The sequence below is a fragment of the Pleurodeles waltl genome, chromosome 4_1 (assembly GCF_031143425.1).
Source record: "Pleurodeles waltl isolate 20211129_DDA chromosome 4_1, aPleWal1.hap1.20221129, whole genome shotgun sequence".
Taxonomy (NCBI): Eukaryota; Metazoa; Chordata; class Amphibia; order Caudata; family Salamandridae; genus Pleurodeles; species Pleurodeles waltl.
This window is the reverse complement of record NC_090442.1, coordinates 378,315,368-378,337,583: the sequence shown is the minus strand read 5'-3', so window position 1 is coordinate 378,337,583 and position 22,216 is coordinate 378,315,368. Positions and strand designations below refer to the sequence as shown.

Below are 22,216 nucleotides of genomic sequence, written 5' to 3'. Positions count from 1 at the left end.
AAAAAAAGGGGATCCAATGCAGGTCCACAGTCACCCAGTCCACATTCCTGCACAGAAGTAACAGATTATAGATGTTACTTTGTGGCTGCTAAATCTGCTTCCTCGAAAAATAGAGCATGCACCTCAGAACAATCAAACTTGCTTGAATTTCATTCCATAGGGAGGCCCTGTGCTAGTCCCCCAGGAATCACACCAAGGCATGGCAGTCAGGGAGTGTTAAACGTGTCCCAATTATGTGGCCTTTTATTTTGCTGGACACAGGGACCAAGATCTATGTCCCTGTGTGTAATGGAGGCTGAAAAACAAAATTCTGTCTTGCAGCCAGCTAACCACAACCTTCTGGTCCGCTGTCTAAGGCGGTCATTAGGAGTTCGGCAGACGGAAACATCCGGCTGCCAAACTCCCAACGAAGAGACCACCATGGTGCTAGCGGTCTTCCACTAACTTTCCCACTAGGCTGCTTGGTTTCCGCGACTCAGACCAGTGTCAAAAGTGCAGCAGCATTGTTCCCTGCTCGTAACTGAGCAGGCGGCAATGCTGCTGCACACAGGGTGCACCAGCACCCTTGAAATGCATACTGTCTGCACAGCAGGACCACCCCTGGACTGTCCATGCCACTGGCACTTGTTCCCCACCAGCCTTTTCATGGCGGTCAGATTGACTTCAGCGCCGCCATGGCTAATTACAATCATGACCACAGTCATCCCATTTGGATCACTGATCCTGGCGGAAATGGCGGTCTTTTGGTAGTCGGGCCACCTAACTTTTAATTTGCCGTTCGGACGGTCAAAAGCAGCGGCAGTCCGGACCGCCACCCTAAATCTCCTGTCTAGTGATCGCCAAACTCGTAATTAGGCCCTCAGTCTGGTGTGCAAGATAGTGTTTGCATGGCAGCAGGTCTAATCATAACTTGAGAATTCCTGTTTTTGGTTCTAAATGTAAACCATAACTGCACTTCAACTGTGTTTTTATGTTTATTTAGACATGTTAAGATAGTGCAACCAAAGCCAACCATAATTTCATTTTAACCACTTTTATTTCTCAGCAATATATTATACATATATGCTTGTGTGTGGATATATAGATATATATATATATATATATATATATATATATATATATATATATTCGCTGGAAAAAAAAAAAAAGGGGGAGTTACAGTTAGAAAATAGAATTTAAAAAAAAACAGAAATTCACTGAAAAAAATAAATAAATAAATAAAAGGTTACAGGAACTGTAGCCAATCCCCATGTCTGAGACCTTAACCATTAGGCCAGAGGTGAATCCTTACTGTGCAGTGTCCAGACTTAGCTATGACATTCAACCCACAAATTGTGAGGAGAAAAAGACTTCAGTGTTCCATCACTAGGAATGTTTAACAGCAAAAAAACTAGTAAATAAACAGACATGCTGCCAAGTGATACTATGATTTGAATAACATTCAAGAACTATAACATTCTTGAGAGAGAGAGAAAAAGAGAAAAAGAGAAAAAAAGAGAGAAAGAGAGAAAGAGAGAAAGAGAGAGAAAGAGAGAAAGAGAGAAAGAGAGAAAGAGAGAAAGAGAGAAAGAGAGAGAGAAAGAGAGAGTGAGCCACAGGGGGAGCTTGAAGGCCCCAGCAGTCCTAGCCGCCAGCTCCCCACGTCATGCAGGAGCTGACATTGCTCCCACAAGCAAAAAACTGCTTTAAATAGCAACCCCTTGCTTATGCAGCAATGTTTTCATCTGTTTCCCGCATGCATATTTGCGTGCAGGGAAACAGATGAAAACTTCACTTTCTGCAAGCGAGAGTTGTTTGACAGCTCTCACCTCAGAAAGTGAAGTGTTTGTTCTGAGTTTGCGGGAGCTGTCTAAGTTCCCACAATGTGAGAGCAAACAGCTATGTTTCTGGAGGTGGGCACCCTGGGACATAGCAGAAGCCGGCCCTGCGGGTGGCAGTCTGCAGGGCCATTATTGGCTCCAGAAGGGGGAAGTGGCAGTCCTCGGGGGAACAAACTGCCATAGGATGGAGGCCCCTAGCACCAGAGCTAAGGGGTCAGGGTCACCCAACCCTGCCCTTTTTCTTTTTAAAAAACAATCTTTTTTGTGGGACTAGGCTGAGGCAGAGTACCAAGATGGCTGCCAACGCTTCCTGGTTGAAGTATTGGCAGCCAATCAGAGCTGGGCACTTCTCTGCACAAGCTTCTTATTTACGAACCCTTCACACCTCCAGATATCTGTATTTAATTTCTTTGAATACTTCAAAAAGTACTTAACATATTTACTCCTAATAACAAAAAGCACTCTTTCTGGACCAAAAGACAACTTTCTGCCAAATTTGGTGCAATTCCATCCAGCGGTTCAGGCTGTAGTTGTGTCTAAAATCCATATGGAAATTATAATGGGAAATGCACTTTTTTTTTTTTTTTTACACACCTAACCACTCCTTTTTTCACACCCCCGCTTGACGGATCACCCTGAAAATCCCATGTACAACATTCACGGGAACACTTTTTTCTGGGAAATTTCGTGAAGAGTCTTTAACCTGCACCAAAGAAATAGGCAAGTCAAAAAGCACTTTTTCAATGGAACCATGGTTATAACTATAACACATTATAATATATATATATATATATATATATATATATACACACACACACACACACACACACACACACACACACACACACACACACACACACACACACACACACACACCTTTTGTGAAAGGGTGAGCAGCATTGGGGGGCCCGGTCTCAGAGGGCCAAAAACTTTTTTTTATTTACAATACAGTGGATCAGACTGAAAAGAACAAGAAAAAAAAAAAATAGATGAGGGCCTGCCCTTTTACAAAAAGGCCCTCGGGGGACGTCAGGACCCAGGGTGGTTGGCACACTTTGCTGTTGGGTGGCTGGTGTCTGCCTCTGGGGGCCTTGGAGCTCCATCCCACTGGTCTCTAGCCCTGGTAGGAACTTACCTTGGCTCCCACCTGAGCGGAAGCAGAGAAAAATGCTGCTCCCATCTGGGTGGAATAAGGTGGACGCTGAATGAGGACTTATTAGGGGACTCGGGGTCTTTGAGCTCCCCATACAGCCCCCAACGATTTTACCAGATGTAGATACTGGGGTATCGGGGGCCCACTTTTTTTTATTTCTTAAATGCCAGCTCACTACAGCACCCAGTATGGGTCCTGGTAGGGAGCTAGCAGGGGCCATGGAGGCCTGTCTCCCTCCCCCACTGCCCCCAATGATTTGGCCAGATGTGGGTGTCCTGGGTGGGCTTCAAATGAATTACAGAAAATAGACAAAAAAAGAATAATAAAAGGAGAGGCAAAAGCTGCTCAATGATTATTCACTGCTTCGGCAAGGAGCACCCCATAATATCCACAGGCTTTCTTCCTAGTGGTGCCCCTAATTGAGACACAGACAGAACCAACCATTTTTTACGTTGTGGGAGACGGGGGTGCAGGGAATGCAATAGCCCACCCAACAACAACAAATAAAAAACACAGCAAGTCTCCCGTTTCATTGAATTCATGATGCCAGGAGAGATTACGATATTTTTTTAAAGCACTTCAAGCTCTATGCTCTTCTGTTGGATTGCTGGGCTCTCCTGTGGTTGGTTCTATGGATGCACATTGTGACCTGAAAGGTGTTAACCCCTAAGGTGCCCAGGACAAGCTGGTCTCGCCCTCGGCAACGGTTGCCCGGTGCAGAGAACGAGACCATCTCCTCCTGCTATGGGCCCCCGGGGGGCGCGCTAGCGCTCCCCCGATAGCCAGGCACCCCCTCCCCTGGGCAGGGATGGAAGGGGAAATTGCTTCCCCTTACACCACCCCCTCCGCCCCCCCGGCATCTGGTGACCACATCAGAGACCTTCCCCTCCGCGCTTGAAGCTCAGCTTCCAGCGCCGATCGAAGGAGAAATGCAAAACCATTTCTCCTCTGATCACGTGGAGGGGGCAGAGAGGCATGAAAGGAGAGGAAAGGTCTTTCATCTCCTTTCATGTCTCTCTGAGCCCCAAGGGGGGGCAGAAAGCCCACCAGGTAAGATTTTGTTTTCTTCCAAATTAAGAGGGTGGGGGTATGGCCATACCCCCACCCTAAATAAATGGGGCCAAAGTTGTTCTGCCCACCAGTGGGCAGATGGGGCAATTAACACTGATCCACACCCTTGGGAGTGGGGGGGGGGGGGGCAGAAAGTCCACTAAATGCCAGGGAATGGTTATGCCCCCACCCCAACTGAAGGGGGTAACAGTCTTTCAGCGCCCCCGCATACTAAACCATCTTATCCCACGACAAGCAAGCAGACATTTGATTATTTGAGGTTTTGGTTTTACATTTGGGCCATGAGAGATTGGCTAACACACAGAATCGTCCCACTTGGAATAGTGAGGGCTGCACTTTGGGATGCCGCCATGTAGAAAAATCCACAAAACCTAGACACATCTGAAAACGAAACATCTGGGTGATTCCAAGGTGGTGTGCTTCACATGCAGCCCGCACCATTTTCTTACCCACAATGCCCTGCAAACTTCCAACTTTGCTGGAAATCACAAATTTTTCCGCATTTTTGTAATGGAACCTTCTGGAATCTACAGGAATCCACAAAATTCCTACCACCCAGCATTGTCTCATCTATACCAATAGAAATTCTGTTGCACTTGTCAGCCTAAAAATGTTTTTTTTTTTTCTTCTCAAACTGCCCTTTTGGACACACTTTGGTTCCCCCTTAATTTCGACATGTTTTTGGCTCTTCCCTGTCACAATCACTTAGCCAGCCTACACAAATGAGGTATCATTTTTACTGGGAGACACCTCTGTTTTCTTTGGGAAAATATGATGTGTCCACGTTGTGTTTTGGGGCACTTCCTGTCGCAGGTGCTAGGCCTACCCCAGTGAGGTACCATTTTTATCAGGAGACTTGGGGGAACATAGAATAGCAAAACAGGTGTTATTGCCTCCTGTCTTTCTCTACATTTTTTCCTTCCAAATATAAGGCAGTGTGTAAAAAAAAGACGTCTATTTGAGAAATGCCCTGTAATTCACATGCTAGTATGGGCACCCCAGAATTCAGAGATGTGCAAATAACCACTGCTCCTCAATACCTTATCTTGTGCCCATTTTGGAAATACAAAGGTTTTCTTGATACCTATTTTTCACTCTTTATATTTCAGCAAATTAATTGCTGTATACCCGGTATAGAATGAAAACCCACTGCAAGGTGCAGCTAATTTATTGGCTTTGGGTACTTAGGGTTCTTGATGAACCTACAAGCCCTATATATCCCCGCAACCAGAAGAGTCCAGCAGACGTAACAGTATTATGGTTTCAAAAATCTGGCATCGCAGGAAAAAGTTACAGAGTAAAACGTGGAGAAAAACTGCTGTTTTTTTTCACCTCAAGGTTCAATATTTTTTTTATTTCAGTTGTTATTTTCTGTAGGAAACCCTTGTAGGGATCTACACACATTACCCATTGCTGAATTCAGAATTTTGTCTACTTTTCAGAAATTTTTAGGTTTCTGGATCCAGCATTGGTTTCACACCCATTTCTGTCACTGACTGGAAGGAGGCTGAAAGAACACCAAAAAACAAAAAAACAAAAAAAAAAAAAAACGTAAAAAAGGGATATGTCCCAGTAAAATGGCAAAATTGTGTTGAAATTGGGTTTTCTGATTGAAGTCTGCCTGTTCCTGAAATCTGGGAAGCTGGTGATTTTAGCACCGCAAACCCTTTGTTGATGTCATTTTCAGGGAAAAAAAAAAAAAAAAAAAACACAAGCCTTCTTCGGCAGCCCTTTCTCCCATTTTTTTCTAAAAAGAAAACCCAAACTTTTTACTGTATTTTGGCTAATATCTTGGTCTCCTTCAGGGGAACCCAAAAAGTTTGGGTACCTCTAGAATCCCTGGGATGTTGGAAAAAAAGGACACAAATTTGGCGTGGGTTGCTTACGTAGACAAAAAGTTATGAGGGCCTAAGCGCGCCCTGCCCCAAATAGCCAAAAAAAAAGCCTGCCACCTGAGGGGGAAAAGGCCTGGCACGTGAGGGGGAAAAGACCTGGAAGCGAAGGGGTTAAAAAAAAGAATCAAGCATGTTCATATATTTTTTTTTTTTAACTGCTTTATTAAAAATAATGTAGGACAACCACTATCATTAAAAATTGCAAAGTGTGACTATATGAAACATACATTTGATTATAGCCATTGTTGATTTTTTTGACAAAGCCATTAGCTCCGCTTTATAAATGTTTATGTACTGATCCCTGGAAAAAGCCAACAGGCACAACCACAATTATTTTGGTATTTTTAGCCACTGACAAAGCAAGTAGATCTGCCTTACTTAAAATGACATCTTTTATATTTTACATGACAAGCGTGCACCCGTACACGGGTTGTGCACAGGACCTGGCTGCAGTCCTGGCCCTGCACCAAACCCCATGCCACACATGGTGATAGACATCCTACTTTATGTTGAGAAAACACAGAAATTCACTGAAATAACAAAGGTTTAAGTGACATTATAGTTAAGTGAAGATATCAGTTGAAACATAATTTTTTAAATGAAAAAGCACTGAAATTCGCCAGTTGTAGTTATCTCAAGTAACTGTAATTTGTGCCAAGTAACTACAACTCTTGCCCTCGCCATGCACTGCTAAATATCACAGATATTACATCACTTATGACAATGTTCTATGACATTACTGGTAACATCACTGCAGTATCTGAAATTATATAATTTATGACAACACTGTTTATGAAGGCCGTGCAAGTTAGTTACTTTAAGTTACATTATAGTTACTGTTTTCTGTTGATATTGTAGCTAGCCAACCAGATTCCTGAGTACCACGGGACTGGTCAGAACGGCGGTTCAAAAAAAGGGGGAAAAATCGTCCTGTCAATCATATTCCTATTTTTGCCTTTTAATTTCTGGTGCTGCTGCAGTACCGCAGTAGCCCCATAGGACAATTCATCCAAATGTTGGTAACTTTTGAACCTTACTTTCCCCAAAATGGCTGAACAGATTTACAACAAATCACAAGCATTGACAATGCCAAAATGTCTAGCTTTAGAGGAATGCTGCATGGTGATGTGAAGCATTACAAGTAGATAGCATGGGGATGGATGCGTATTTGTGTGGAGGCAAATGCCCATAACATAAGGTTGGTGTGTGTTAAAACGCCAGATGACAGTTGCACTTAAGCCACACCTAAAAATCTATATCGATTAAGGACTGCCCTCATCCCATCTGTACTGGTGCCAGAAAAAGTACCATATATTATCTAATGATCTAAGACAGGTAGAATAGCATTACACTGTCATGTGTGTCCCTGAAGTTCAACCTCAGGCAGCTGGATAAATAAACAAAATCATCACAGATGTGTTGAGGGTAAGCACTTTTTGTGGAAGCATACTGTCCAATAAAACATTTACTCTTGGCTCCTAACGTGGGCGGAGCCAAGGCCCCTATCTTGGTGAATCTCACATAATTGTCTGGTGAAAGCTGTGCCAACAAACCAGACCACAAAAAAGCACACTCTCTCAAGATCTAGTTGTTTAGGGTAATGCTGTTCAGTCACATAGGAAATTATATGGGGAAAAGCCATTTGAGACTCAACACCAACCCCCGGCTCCCCTTTACAGATCAACCCAAAATTTCCAAGAAGGACTGGAGTGGATGAAATTTTTTTTAATTTTTTTTTTAAAGTTATATAAATAGTTGTCTAAAAGTACCAAAGTTATCAGCAAAACAAAATTGCTCTTCTTATGTCTTATGGAAACTATAACTACACAGTGGCAACTGTCATTGTGTAATATACATTATAAATTCTCAATGTCAAAAAACAAAAGGTTAAAATGAATCAGATGAGTGTAATCTATGTCAGATGGAGCATATCTGGAGGAGCTGTAGGACTGTGCTTGCATGATCACATTCAGCCTGTGGTGTCTGGTACGTCACATATATTTGAATCTCTTATTCACTTGACATTTTATAAGACTGCTCTTGGTCTACAAAAGGTCTTCCCACAAGTCTTTCCCATCTAGGCTGGTCTTTCGGTAGGTCGTCCGGATGCCGAAATCAGAGCCATATATAACCAGAATACTAACTGTCTTCCATCGTCCACGCTGAGCAGGGTCATAAGAAACTGCACAATAGCCAGGGCACTGTCAATCACCAATTTTTCCAGGGTTCAAAAGGACCCCCCACCACAACATACAGGTCTTCTAAAGTGTCAATACAGGTTTCTTTCAAGTCCCTCATGCAACTAGCAGTGAAGAACCCCCCTCTGGTTGTAGGCAGGCCAATAAGGGGTAGCACTGGTGTATGCATCAGATCCTTCCCTCCCCCAGACACTATGCACTTTTCCAGAAGCACAGGTCAGTGGTCAGGAGCTCAGGCTTGCAGGCTGGGACAATTTTGAACCCCGTCAGGAGCACAAACAGGGCTTCCTCTTGGTGGGGCCCCCCAAATTCTCACTGAGGGTTCCGGCCTGTGAGCCCGTGCAGTTGTGCTGTGTTTGAAATGGGATTACTGATTGATGGGGTGCAGCCCTTCTCAAGCAGAAACCACAATCACTGTCAGGTTGAAACACGAGCAAGCCTCACATTATCCTGTTTAACCCTCTGGTAGCTTGGCACAAAAGCAGTCAGGCTTAACTTGGAGGCAATGTGTGAAGTATTTATTACTGTTTGAAGTGATGCATAAAGTGAAACCACAACCAAAGGAGCGTGAGCCAGATGTAATAGTTCAAGTTAGGACCACTGAACAACCTTAAATTCTGGTTACGAACCGTTGAAGATCCCGCATCGAGGATGCGTCATGTGTCAGGTCCAACAAGCTGCAAGGCTGCAACATGAGGTCCTAAGCAGATGTGTCGCACACGTCATTCCGGAGAGGTTGTGGGGCTGAGTGCAGAGACCTGCATCGTTGTCGAAGATGCCACTAAGGGGCTTTGGATGCAAAGGCCTTTGCTAAGGATGCATTGTGGATCGGTGGTTCCAAAGGAGACTGCGACCCGTGGCAAGGAGGCATAGAGGCGGATCTGATACGGGTTCGAGGAAATGTGTCACACAGCATCAGTACCTTCTTACAGGACCACAGCTGGGATGGACTGGGGTGACACTTCTTTTTTACGGGGGCAGACCTACAGCTCGGTTCAAGATGGTTGGAGCCTTTTCTGTCCCTGAAGCTCTGCTAAAGAGGCAAGCCAACTAGCCCTTGCAGTCACTCTGATGGCCCTGGGTTCAAGCTGTAAGTGAAGTCTTTTCACTCAGGCAGCAGGGTAGCAGAGTGGCAGTCCTTCTTGCAGAGCAGCACAACAGTCCTTCTAGGTCCTCCAAAGATCCTGATGAAGAACAGAGGAAGTCCAGAGGAACTGAAGAGTTTGGTCTGAGGGCCCAAAAGTCATACTTGGCACCAGCTTTGAAGTAGGAGAAGGTTCTGTACATTTTCACGCCAAAAGGTGTTGCAATTTCCTGCCTCTCTGTCCTGGCACCAGTTTGTTGGGTCACAATAGACTAGGATCATATTCTTTGTGAAAGTGTGCTCAGGGAGAGCCTTTGTGATGTATAGGTGTGGTAGGGCACAGCTCCTTCCCCTCATCAAGTAAGATTTCCCAGGTTGCCAACACCTATGCTCCTTTGTCTCACTATCTGGACACAATATACAAAGAGCAGCTGCTAGCTACACATAGTCATGTGACCCAGGAGACAGGCTGCCAGCACCAAATGGGCAGGACAAGAAAATGTCACCTTTCTAAAAGTGGCATTTTTAGAATTGTGACTTAAAATCCAACTTTACTGATAAAGAGGCTTTTAAATTCCAATTCTTTAGACACCAAACTCATATTTCTACCTGCTCCAAACTGAAAGTTCACTTCTTAAATGTAATAAGTTAACCCAATATTATTCTATGGGAGAAGTAGGCCTTGCAGCAGTGAAAAGTAATTTAAGAGTTTTCAACTACCAGGACGTGGAAAACTTAAAACTACATGTCCCACTTTTCAAATACACTGCACCTTGCCCTAGGGGCTGTTTAAGGCCTACCCTGGAGTGACATTTGTATTAAAAAGGAAGGTTTAAGCTGGCAAAAGGTATATTTTGCCAGGTTGAAATGGCAGTTTAAAACTGCACACACAGGCTGTCATTGCAGACTTGAGACCTGTTTAAAGGGCTACTTAAATGGGTGGCTCAGTCAGTGCTGCAGGCCCACTAGTAGCATTTAATATACAGGCCTGGTTACATGCAGTACCACTTTACGAGGGACCTACAAGTAAACTGAATGTGCCAATATGGCGTTGCCATGTTTAAAGGAAAGAGAATGCACACTTTAGTACGGTTTAGCAATGGTAAAACTGACAGTCCTAAAGCCAACAAAAACGAGATCAGCCAAAGCAAAGCGATTGGGGGTGGAAGGAATACCACCCTGAAACTGACAAGTCTAACACGCTGCTAGGTAGTTTGTAATCCGGCATGCCCAAATCCCCGCAGTGGGTTAGGTGCTGCCGGATGCCTACTGTTACTCTGTGTCTCCCGCCATCTCACAGCAACTCACGGAGCAATAGGATGAGGAACTAAAACCATTTACACAGCACCCATATTGAGTGTTCGCAAAATAGTATAGCGCTCTAGGCAAAATAATCATTTTAGACAAGGCAATCCTGGCCACGTTAGGCAACTTCAGGGTGCGCCAAAATCCCACACTGTTACGTAGTTCCATCACTCCACACCCAAGATGCCCTCCAGTACGTCAGAGTTATAGTGCTAAATCTTAACCAGTAGGTATTTCATGACCTATGGCTCTCATCTGATCCCCACCCACCGTATTATCGCTGGGGTCTTCTGCTGAGCACAGTTTATGGAGAATACACAGGGCTTCCGCCAACTGGTGCAGACACCTGAGACCTTTCCCAGTTCTACTAAGCGTGCCATGATCCCCGGTACTCCTATCAGTGTCCCTGAAGTAGAGCAGCAGGTCATCCGCATATAGGGAGACCACATATTCACAGTTTTAATGGGCTGCCCTGGTCAGACTTTCTGTGCTAAGTATGCAAGCGAATGGCTACAGCGCTACTACAAATAAGATTGGAGAGAGGGTCAGCCCTTTCTGGTACCCCGGTATAACCTCAAACTCCTCTGAGATGCATCGACCAACCCACACCCTCACCTGTGCACTAGAGTACAGCATCCCCACCCTTCTCTCCCATCTGGCCCCTAGTTTCGTCCTACACATTACCACCCTTAAGTAGCCACAGTGCAAGGTATCAAATAAATGCCATGCAGACATAAATGAATAGCCCTACCAAATCTGGATAAAGAGAAAGATCCAGCTCATCAAGAGCACAATACAGCCTCCTGATGTTATTCAAGGTGTTACGGAGGGGAATGAAGTTATTTTGGTTGGCGTGTACCAGGTATTTTAAGTGGGGTAACAGATGGTTAGCCACTATCTTGCTCAAGGATGTTGGTCATGGGAGCAAAGGCTCAAATGCAATTCAGTGAGGCCTCACCACCTTCAGTTCGTCTCTATAGACATATAGAAAGTCACGCTAGCTCGGCACTCATGGCCCAACTCATCATTACAGACAAAAGAGCGTGGTGCACGAAAGGGGGACCATCAAGTTGTGTCATCTCTAGAGGTTGTCCAGCGCCTCTCCAGGGAGACTGACCAGTCTCGACTCTCCACGTACATTCTTCTCTCCTGACAGCTTCACAGGTCATCCTCCATCCTGGGTGTTAACTTCGGGCCCATCCCTTATATTCTGTGTAATTATTCAGCTCCTCCTACCTCAGAGGACGAGTTTGTTGTGTTGCAGACAGTGAACACTGAGAGGGGGCAGAAACCTAGTGAGAAACACTTATTGGGCCTGGCGGGGAGGTAGTCACTATGGCGGCAACCTCCCCGTCCTAGTTCGATGGACAGTCCAAGTGTCAGTAATGTAGCAATCTCACCAAAGGACCGGGCTGTGCTCCGGGGTGGGACGAGTGGGTGCTAACACTTTATGCACTCTTGCTAGGGCAAAGAATGAGACAGACCCCATGGAGTGACCCCCCCCTTAGTCGGCCAGTTGAGGGAACGTGCTGTTTCCTTCACTCGTTCAGGCGGTCCTACCACTCCGATATTGTTAGGCGGTTTCAGCCCTCTACAGCTTTAGCTAATTCTGTCACATGTGCCTGAAGTTTGCCCACTTGCGGGTCTGTTATTTTCAGGGATGCCTCATTGCGCTAGAATGTATCTGTAAGCTTGTGAATGTCATCTTGCAAGGTGCCAATGTCCAGAAAGACCAGATCAATTTTGAATTCCAGGCTGTCTCTGAAGGTGTTGCGGCATTCAGGATCTGGTCAAGGTTGTCGGTCACCATTTATGCTCATCCCCTTTCTTAAGGTGTTGTTAGGTCATCCAGCATACCTCTCTGCTGTGGGTGTGTAGTGTCCATGTTCATATGATCCATCACCATGATAACCCTCGCTGCCTGTGTACGGCCCATACTTCAGGTGTCTCTAGCAGGTGGTCAGTCATCTCCACCTACTGCATGCGTCATAGTCTAGGGGAGCGTTTTGCAGCAGGACATGCCCTTTGAAATGGGAGCAGTCAAATGGTTGAAGTTTTGTCAAAGGCCTTATCCCCACCCCCAAAGTGCTGGGCCAGCCCTGACGCCATCTGGATATGTCCTGCAACGTGATGCCACCCCTCAGAGGCGGAGTACAGGCACCTCCTATTCCAAGGGACCACAGGGGCGCTCACAGTCCCAGTCATCCAGCAAAGGCCAGTCCTTCCCTGCACTGGCAGGTAGAGGGTCAACCCAGAGCCCTTCAGTCGTCGACTAATCACTCCCAGGTCATGCCTGTGGGAGGGGGGGCAGGAGGGGCCGCAATCACCTTTGCAGGCTATTTCTTACCAGTCTGTGTTCGGAGTTCGCAGGAGGTGGGTGTCATTTTGGAGCCAGGAGTGTGGCAAGATCTTCGCTGGCTCTGCACTTGACCAGTGGTTGCCACTACCTGAGAGGTTCCTCAGGGGTCTGTGCCAGATCCCCAGACTCATGGAATCTCCATGTCACTGCTCTTAGCCTGATGCCCTTCAGGACAGCGCCAAACGAGTGGCGGCCAGAGCAGTGTCTCTTTTCCCCATGCGGCAGAGTCTGGTCCTTGTGAAATATGTTCAAGGACCTATGCTGCACAAGTCACAACCCAGCCCTGATGGCCAACTGCCTTGGGTGTCTGCATACCCCCCCCATCATCCTCAGACAGAATTCCGAGACTCCTTTTCCATTTTTCTTTTAATAAGAATAGAGAGGATTGGCTATTGTTCAATAATGTTCTGTAGATCTGGGACACAGTGTCAGTGTAGTAGGGCTGCCAAAAGTCTATATTCCATTGAAGTTTTGTCTGCCGCTTACTGCAGCCTTTTTCTGTACCAGGACATGTTTCACTTGTATACATCTATAGCATTCCACCAATCTGCATCGTTTCTGCAGCTCCTCAGGAGTAAAGCCCCTAGGTTTTGCATAGGTTTCCCAGTTTTGATGTTCATAGCATGATACATTGTCTCCATCCCTCTAACTTTTGCAAACGTGCCAGCAAATCCGACTCACACTAGGCCATTTCAAGTGTCACCTTTCCTTAACATTCCAACCTCCATGTAGCTTTCTTCAAGATTTGAACCACCATGTCTGCGGGACTCGGTGCCCAGTGTACCGGCTGCTGCTGTGAAGGTGGCATGGATAACAATTCCTTAAGCCCATGTGGTATCTGTCCGTCTGTAGCTCAGGTTCCTGCTAAGACTCAAAAGCCTATTCATTTAAGACCAGTAATTTTGTTTCCCAAAAATATAGGCATACACCCCTTCGGTATCGGTTTCTGTAAGCATCAACATAGTAATACGAGACAACCTACCCCAAAATAATAATGTAAGCACTGCATCTACTGCTTGGAAGAATGCCTCCATAACTTTGTATAGGACAGCTTGCAGCATATTCAGAACCTGGGCAAGGTGGACATTTTGTAGAGGGCTGATCTATCTAGTACTTAGAGATGAAGCTTCAATCAATGCCCCCACATCAGGTTTATATTCCTCAAGAACCTTCCCAATTCCACCTCTGGAAGTCCACCAGATCAAGCGTTATATGACCTCCTAGGTACACAACCTCCTCTTGGTCCAACGTTAGAGACATTCCCAGCTCACTGGGGGCTGCCACGGGTGATCAGGAATCGCATCAATTTTACTTTCTCCATCAACACAATCCTGACCCCTTGTCAAGTAGAGGGGTCAGGATATCGGGAACAGAATCCTACCACTACGTCCCCAACCTAGAGCTGCATAGCCTCCCCAGATAGGCTGCAAAGACCTCGGCCATACCCCCACAATGTTGCCTTCCTCGTTCTCTATGTGGGGTATACAGCAATGGACCCTCTTCCCCATGTGCCAACCATGCTAGTAGTTTGCCTCCTTTGTTCCAAACGTTGAAGTGCATATTATTGGTCTCAGTAATGTGCCTGTGCTTGCCGTTCCTATATTCATCCCTTGCAAGTGCAATTTTGTTAATCAAGTCAGGGCTTGGGTGTGGCACTTTCTCCATCTCACTCCCCTTCAACCGACAACTGAAAGAGGCTGTCCTCCAGTGCGGTCATAGTTGTGGTGATCTGCTCCCTCTTTTTCCCCAGTGACATGTGTAATCGGATATTTTCTAACCCCTTGCGATTTAATACCAACACTCAAGTAGACCGATGTAATGTTTTCCTTAAAAGTGTTCCATTGCTTCATCCAGGAACTTTTTAGTCTGTCAATCAGTTAATTCCCAAGGGATCCGGCCACAATACAGAGTAGAACAGGTGATTCAGGACCACTAAGGGCATAAGTAGTAGGGCGTGGTCAGAGATGACCTACACCAGGAAGCTTAGGTCACTGAACACACACCCCCTCCCCTGGGCATGAAAACTTGATCAAGCCTTGAAATATAACCCACCATATCAGACGTGTATAAGTATTGCCCCCCCTTGGAATTTTCAGCTCTCCATAGACCTACCAAACCAATAGCCTAGGTGAAAGCATGTAGGTGTGTGTCCCCTGCTGTCACCTACTGTCCCCTAATAATCCTGTCCCACTCCCCACTGCATAGTGAAATTGAAGTCTCCCTCCTTCCCTCCCCTCAGAGCAAGCATGTCCGGGAGGTGAATCAGACCACTTCCCCAGCTTCCTCAGCATCAGCAACTGTACCCTGGTCGAAGCTATCAAGAAGGCACGGTCATTCACTCCATACACTGCTCACCGCAGCGAAGCAGTACCTGGGTTCGTCCATGTTTGAGTGACCTGTTATAACGTACTGGCACACACTTGGTTCACTACAAGGTCATCAGGATTCTGTTTCATAAATCCTTATAAGTCATTGCAATCCAAGTGGGTCTCTTGCACAAAGACAATGTTGCGATTGTGCCTGTATAGAAATTTCAATACTACTTCGCTTTTCAACTTGTGCCCCAGCTCATTTCTTCTTCTGTCACCCGAGGAAAGGGGTATGGCTCAAATAGTATGGATGCTTTGTCTTCGGTCATTCCGTGCCTCAAATCGCACTTCATCAATACCATAAATTCCGATGACTTATCAAGGTGGAGGCAGCCCAACTTCTCTGTCCCTCCTGTATCTGAAGGTGTTGCCGTCACATATTCATCTAGCGGTCCCTCAACACTTGCCCCCTACAGTGATGTGTCCCCCTTCCTCGCCATCTACTGTCCTCCAATCCTCGAGCCACTCCCAAATCTCCTTAGGAGATTGAAAAACCAGAAACGCCCTTCAGCCAGATTTTTCAAACACACCCGGAAGATCATCATATATTGCAGATCCCTTTTCTGGACTTGAGCCATCACCTTATCAAAGGATCTGTGTCAAGCTTAAACCACTTAAGTGTAGTAAGAGAAGATCATTTTAGGGTGATTCTCAAAATGTAGAGGACCCTGTTGGCAGGCCTATCTAAGGAGCACATCATGGTCTCTAAAGTGGAGGATATGGTGTTGGTCTGGCCCCCAGGTTCCTGTAGTGTCCTAGGTACCCTGTATGCTCATTTGACAACATAGCAGGGTGGGGCAGATAGCTTGATTTAGTTGGGCGAAGCACAACATTTTCCATGAAGCGCTTCGCATCTGTGCTCTCTGCATTTTCTGGTACACCAACCAGGCATACATTGTCTCGTGTGGACCATACTTCTACTTCTTTGGTCCCAGTGTGTAGACACACTTTTGCTTGATGTTTTGTCATTGTAACTTCTGCAGTATGGACCCATTCTGACATCTTCCTCATGTCTTGGGATTAATGTCCACCACTGTGTTGATCTTGTGTTCTAGAGCTGAGTAAGTGTCGTGGATGGCAAGCAGTAGCTCCCTCAAGGAAGAGTCTTGTTCCTCCCATCTTGTGTATTCTAGAGCCAGCTACAGATCTACCCACTCCATCGCCATCCTGCTGTGGAAAGCATACTTGTCCATTTTGCTGGCTTGCGTGTGTTTGGAAGGCTTACTGCATACTACCTTGACGTGCGAGGTGCCGAACTGGTGCCAGTCTCATTTTCTTACGATCACAGAACTATCTCTCAGCACATCCATAAGGAGCTCTAAGATAGGGGTAGAGGGGGAGCAGGAGCACATCTGCAATTGAGTCCTCCCTGAGCTGTTCAAGGCAGTTGCTCCAGCTGCTAGGCAGCTGTGACTGGTGTTAATTATTGCTTATATTCCTGGTCTTGGCCTGCAGGCAAATATATACTGTGCTGCGTCAGTACATGGGACCCTGGTGCAGAAATAGCAATGGGTGGGAAAGAATGTGTCCCCCAACACCACAGCAGGAGATCCAGCCACCTCCTCTGCGGATACTCGCACAGTGGCTGCACTCATCTCTATCCTCCAGGGTGGGCAATCATCTTGGAGCCTGGGCAATCATCTTGAATCTTGGCCACCACCGTCAGCAGACTATTATCAGGCCGGATTGTGCCACTGTTGTGTCCTCCCCACAGCTGTACCTCACCTTCTGCTGCCTGGATCTATTGCTTGCGGGCAGGGAGTGAAAAATTGGTGGCGGTGCATTACTTAATCAGCTGGTGATCAAGCTCTGTGCATCAGCCATTTATGGTGTCCAGGCCACACCCCACAATATACAGCTTTTAAAAAATTAGTCATTGACCTGCTTGCCACAGGCAGACCTACTTGTTTTTCCAATGCTTATTATTTCTGGGATTGATTGGGCTCAAACGCACTGAAAAAATAAATCAGCGAATTGCCTGATAGAATAAGATTTGTATACATCATATGGTACCTGGAAAACACTGTAAGCAGATAAATAAGATTTTTGTACATGATATGGTACCTGGAATCTGTGACTACACCCATATAACAGCCAATTTCCAAAGTGACTGGAGACACCCAGAGGTAAGTGCCACTCTGCACATAAGCACTGAAAACAAATTAGTCTGCCCATGCATGATAAATACTGACTTTGTGTAAATGCCCTGAGGTCAAGTTACCTCAGTAGCTGGCTCCAGAAATATAAACTGAAGCCATAGAATCTTGGCCGGAATGCCTCGGCTTCTTGAAGAGCAGCAAAAAAATAGTTTGATGAAGCCAAAGCTCAAGCAGCAGGGACACTGTGGCGCTGACGGGTCTGCACAAAACCTGCAGTACCAAGAGCAGGAACTGGGCTCTGAAGTCTCGAAGTTATTAGAACAAAAAGCTGTTTTTTAAAAAAAAATTATTTTATTAAGTAGAGGCTGCCGTGAGTTCTCGTTTAGCAGGCGGTATCTGGACTTTCTCTTTCCTTGGTCGCACGCTCCAAGTGCTGGTGAATCGAAGGAAGATTAGAATGGGTGGGGATTGTGAGCCGATGAGAGAAACGGGCCACGGATAGATGCTCAATACGAGTGGGGAGAAGCAATGGAGAAACTATGGGATGTGAGGAGCGTTGCAGCTCAGGGGGTGAGAGCAAAAAGACACAGGTACCCCAAGGAACGCAAAAAGAAAATGAAGAGCGTATTTCTCTACGTGTAAGCAATGTTAACAGTTAAAGGATACAACCACTCGGAACACCGATAAGAAAAATGCTACTGGCCAGGATAAAGACAAGAATAGGGAGGAATTTAATCAAACGAAGAACAGACAATGGAGATAATAAAGCCATACATCTCTAACCAACAGGCTGACACAAAGCCCACTTGAAGTGCATGTAATGCATTGGAAAGTAAAAGCCTGCAGCAGGTCTGCCAACTAACCGCTAAAACGGTCTACAGTGGAGACAATCAAAACTTCAGGCCTAACGTTTATACCATGTTTCAGGCTAATAAATACTGAAACAAGTTAATTTGGAATTATGTGAAAATGACAATATGATAAGCTCAAACCAATTAAATCCCATATTGCTTCCAAAAAATAAATGTGCTCCCGGAGCGCAACACGCCAAGAATCACCATACTATCTAATTAATTACAAAAGTAGTTCAGATTAAGCTTTCGCATTTTTAAAGAGTGATGTACAGAGCAAAGAATAAGATTCTGTTGCTACATTATAGTGAAAGGAAACATTTGTGAAATACAAATAAATGCTTCTGTTCCTCCTACATCATCTCCACAGTCCCTTCAATTGGTGAAGTATTTTACAATACACAACTGTATAGAAAATATTGCAATTGTTACAAAATTCATCAAAATGTCTACCTCTCCTTTTCAGACTGTTGCTTACAAGAGAATGGATTCTCTTAGCATGAATGGGTCATAAACAACTTTAAACATACATACCTGAAAATCGTTGGGTTGCAGACATGCTCCGGATTCAAAGCTTCCCCTTGCATGAACTTATAGCATAACCCATTATTAAAGGTACAATATAGCTGTGGTGCACAACCATGAGCCTGAAGTACTCGAAAACTCTTTAATTCCTCGTCTCGATCTATTAAAAGTTCAGTCTTATTTCCATAAATTCTCACCAAGACAACATCATCCATAGCTTCTCCAATGTAGCAGCCAATGAGTTTATTGGTAATCCCGTCTGTGAAAACCTACAGGTGAAAAGGAAGTTAAAAATAAAAAATAACAAATAACAAAAAACACACTTTACCTTCATTTTATACATGTACACGGAAATGGACATTTTTCTAAGACCACAATGCAATTACTCTCTATGGCCTGTAATCCATGTGGAAATCTCCTCTTACACCCACTTTGTTAGTTGTCTTTTAAAGCTATATATATATATATATATATATGTGTGTGTCAGGCTCAGCAGAATGGTCAGTAATAGATAAAATCAAGGCCCAGTTGTAAAAAACTAAATGGGGCTCACTGGTAAATGGCCAGACTCGACCTACCAAAGACCGCCCTCTTATTTTGTCTGCATCCCGAAAAAATGCTCAGACATTTTGAACAAAATGTATTTCCATTTTGCACTTTGTGCACAACATGCACCTTTGCTACATACTATGCCCTTTTGCCTTTCCCACTACCGCTACAAATCGTGGCAGTCTATTCTCATTGTTCTCTCCCTTTATTCTTTCCAGATGGTTGATTTGTCTTGATCAAACGCTTTACATATCTGCACAAGCTTTGGTGAGACTTACTGATTTGAGGCCTACTACAGAAGGGAAGTTATTTACTCTGGGACATGCATCTATAGAAAGTGACGACCTCTTATTAGCGATCACAGTTCCTGCAAGAGTGGTGAATCCTTTCCCTGTAGATACACAGCTGATCTTACAATCTTGAGGAAAAGCTTTTGAGTATTGGCTTTTGTCTACTCACTTACCTTCAATAAAGGATCTGTATGTTAAGCTATATACTTTACCGACGCTGCCGTGCACCGCTTTGCTTCCACTCCATACGGAAAGCTTTGGAGTGTTTTTTTGTGATTGTTTGCCTGTCACCTTGCCCGAGACCACGCTGTCATTTTGGAGCACTTTTGAAGAGCCTTGGGGCATTCCTGGAGGACTTGGAAGGACCTTAGCTCAACCAGTCAGTTGGGTTAGTACCCATAATTCTTGTGAGGGGGTAAACGGCTACAAACGGGCTCACAGCTCTTAGCTCCCAGCCGCCCTACCCAGGAGGTGTCTCCAGGTGGGTGTGTTGGTAAAAGTGGTGGAGCGAACCAGGTGTCAAAGCTGGTCTGGGTAACAATTTGTTTTCCGGGGTGCTGGAGGAAAATATGAACATTAAGGAGCAAGCAATCTTGGGAAGCAGGAGAGATGGGTAGGGTAGATGCCTTGTGCTAGAAAGAAAATCAATAAGCCCATAAGTCATTAAAGAAAAGAAAATGTGCAAACTGAAGAAAATAAGTGAACGCTTATCGGAGGTTGATAGGAGTGTGTCAAATGACAGAAGACCCTCCTATGGATAACAGGTCCACTTCAGTTGTTCCCATTGCCTCCTCAATAAAAAGAAATTAAAAATAAAATTAAAAAACAACTTTGTGGGTAGGCATTTTAAAACCAAACAAGTTGTGGCAAAGTCAATAGGACTCGCCTAGGTGGGAGGTATTGGCTTTGGCAATGTGTGTTAGTCATTATTTATACCAGTGTGGTTACTGGTCAGCATGGCTCAAAGTTAGTGGTCTGGAGTGTTGAAGATTGAATTGGGATATAGTGGGGTAAACTGGATTGGGGGAGAGTAGGGTAGATTGGGGTGGAGTGAGTTAGTTTGGAGTGCGGTGGATTATACTGAAATAGGCTGAAGTGCAGTGAGAATGCAGAAGAGTTGAGTGGGGCAGATTAGAGTGGAATGTAGTAGGGTAGAGTGGGGTAGACTGGGTGGATTAAAGTGGGTTAGATTGGAATGGGGTACAGTGGGATAAAGTGGAGTAGATGGGGTAGATTTGTTTGCAGTGGAGTAGATAAGGGGGTCAATTGAGTGGGGTACAATGGATTGAAGTGGGGTCGATTGGAGGGAGGTGGAGTGGGTTTGATTGGAGTGAAGTAGAGTGGGGTAGATTTGGTGGATTGGAGTATGGTAGATTGGAGTGGGGAAGACTATGGTAGACTGAAGTGGGGTAGATTGGAGTGAGGTAGACTGTGGTGGAGTGGAGTAGGATGGAGTGGCGTGGGGTAGTTTGGAGGGGAGTTGGATTGATTCCGATGTGGTTTTGAGTAAGTGGGGTAAATTGGAATAGAGTGGGTTAAACTGAACTGGGGTAGATTGAAGTGGAGTTGGGTAGATTGGAATGAAGTGTGTTTGATTGGGGTACATGGCATTGGGGTAGACTGGAGTGGAGTGTGGCACACAGGGGTTGGTTGGAGAAGATTGGTGTGGGGTAGAGTGGAGTGGTTTGGGGTTGATTGGGTTAGATTGAGTGGGGTATATTGGAGAGAATTGGGGTAGAGTGGAGTAGGATAGAGTGGGTAGACTACTGTGGCGGTAAACTTGGGTGGAGCGAGTAAATTGGGGTTGGGTAGACTGGAGTGAAAAGGTGTAGATCGGAGTGGGGTAGATTGGGTGGAGTGGAGTACATTGGGGTAGATCTTAGTTAAGTGGGATGGGGTAGACTGGAGTACATTTTAGTGGAGTGGGAGAGATTGGAGTGGGGTAGACTGGAGTAGAGTGGGTCGACTTGAGTGGGGTAAGTGGTATGGAGTGAGTGACAGTCTTGAGTGGCACGGAGTAGAGTCATGTGTCGCAGAGTGTCCTAGAATGGAAAGGCATAGAGTGGAGTGGCATGTCGTACAGTGGACTGGAGTGGTGCAGAATGGGGTGTGGTGGCACAGAGTGGTTGGGCGCAGATTGGAATGGCGTGGAGCTGTTGTAGAGTATCTAAAAGTGGAGGAGCGCAGAACGGACTGATATATTGTAGAGTGGAGTGTCGCAGAATGGAATGGCATGGCACAGAGTGGAGTTGTGTAGTGTGGAGTATTTTCACCGCAATACAGTTTTCCTGCACACGAACAATAATGTTCACAAATGTCATCAGCTGGTGTATTGATGTGTTTTGATCATATTCAAATATTTGTTTCCACCACACTTCCAAGTTACAAAAAAAAAAATAAACATTTAATTTGTACTAATTCTGCTATATTCTGAAACATCAGCACAGTTCATTTTTTTTGCTTCATGCTAGTAAAAAAACATTTCACACCCGCTCCTCTGACATGGAAAATCAGCAGGATCGGCATATAAATACTCTCACTCTGAAGTCCGAGAAAAATAAAAATAAAATCAAACACTAATCTCCCTTAGGAGACAGAGCCTGACATTTGTCCTCGGTCTTTGAATGGACAGCAAAAATGACAAGATA

The 22,216-nt window shown here is 45.2% G+C and overlaps 1 protein-coding gene across 1 annotated transcript in view; it reads right to left on the bottom strand.

The window, feature by feature from the left end:
* ETNK1 (ethanolamine kinase 1) overlaps positions 1 to 22,216 on the bottom strand; it is a 173,908-nt gene that overhangs the window by 131,662 nt on the left and 20,030 nt on the right. Inside the window, exon 2 of the mRNA XM_069228571.1 lies at positions 18,739 to 18,998. Within this exon, the coding sequence (XP_069084672.1) occupies positions 18,739 to 18,998 (260 nt within the window). The remainder of the gene's footprint in view (positions 1 to 18,738; positions 18,999 to 22,216) is intronic.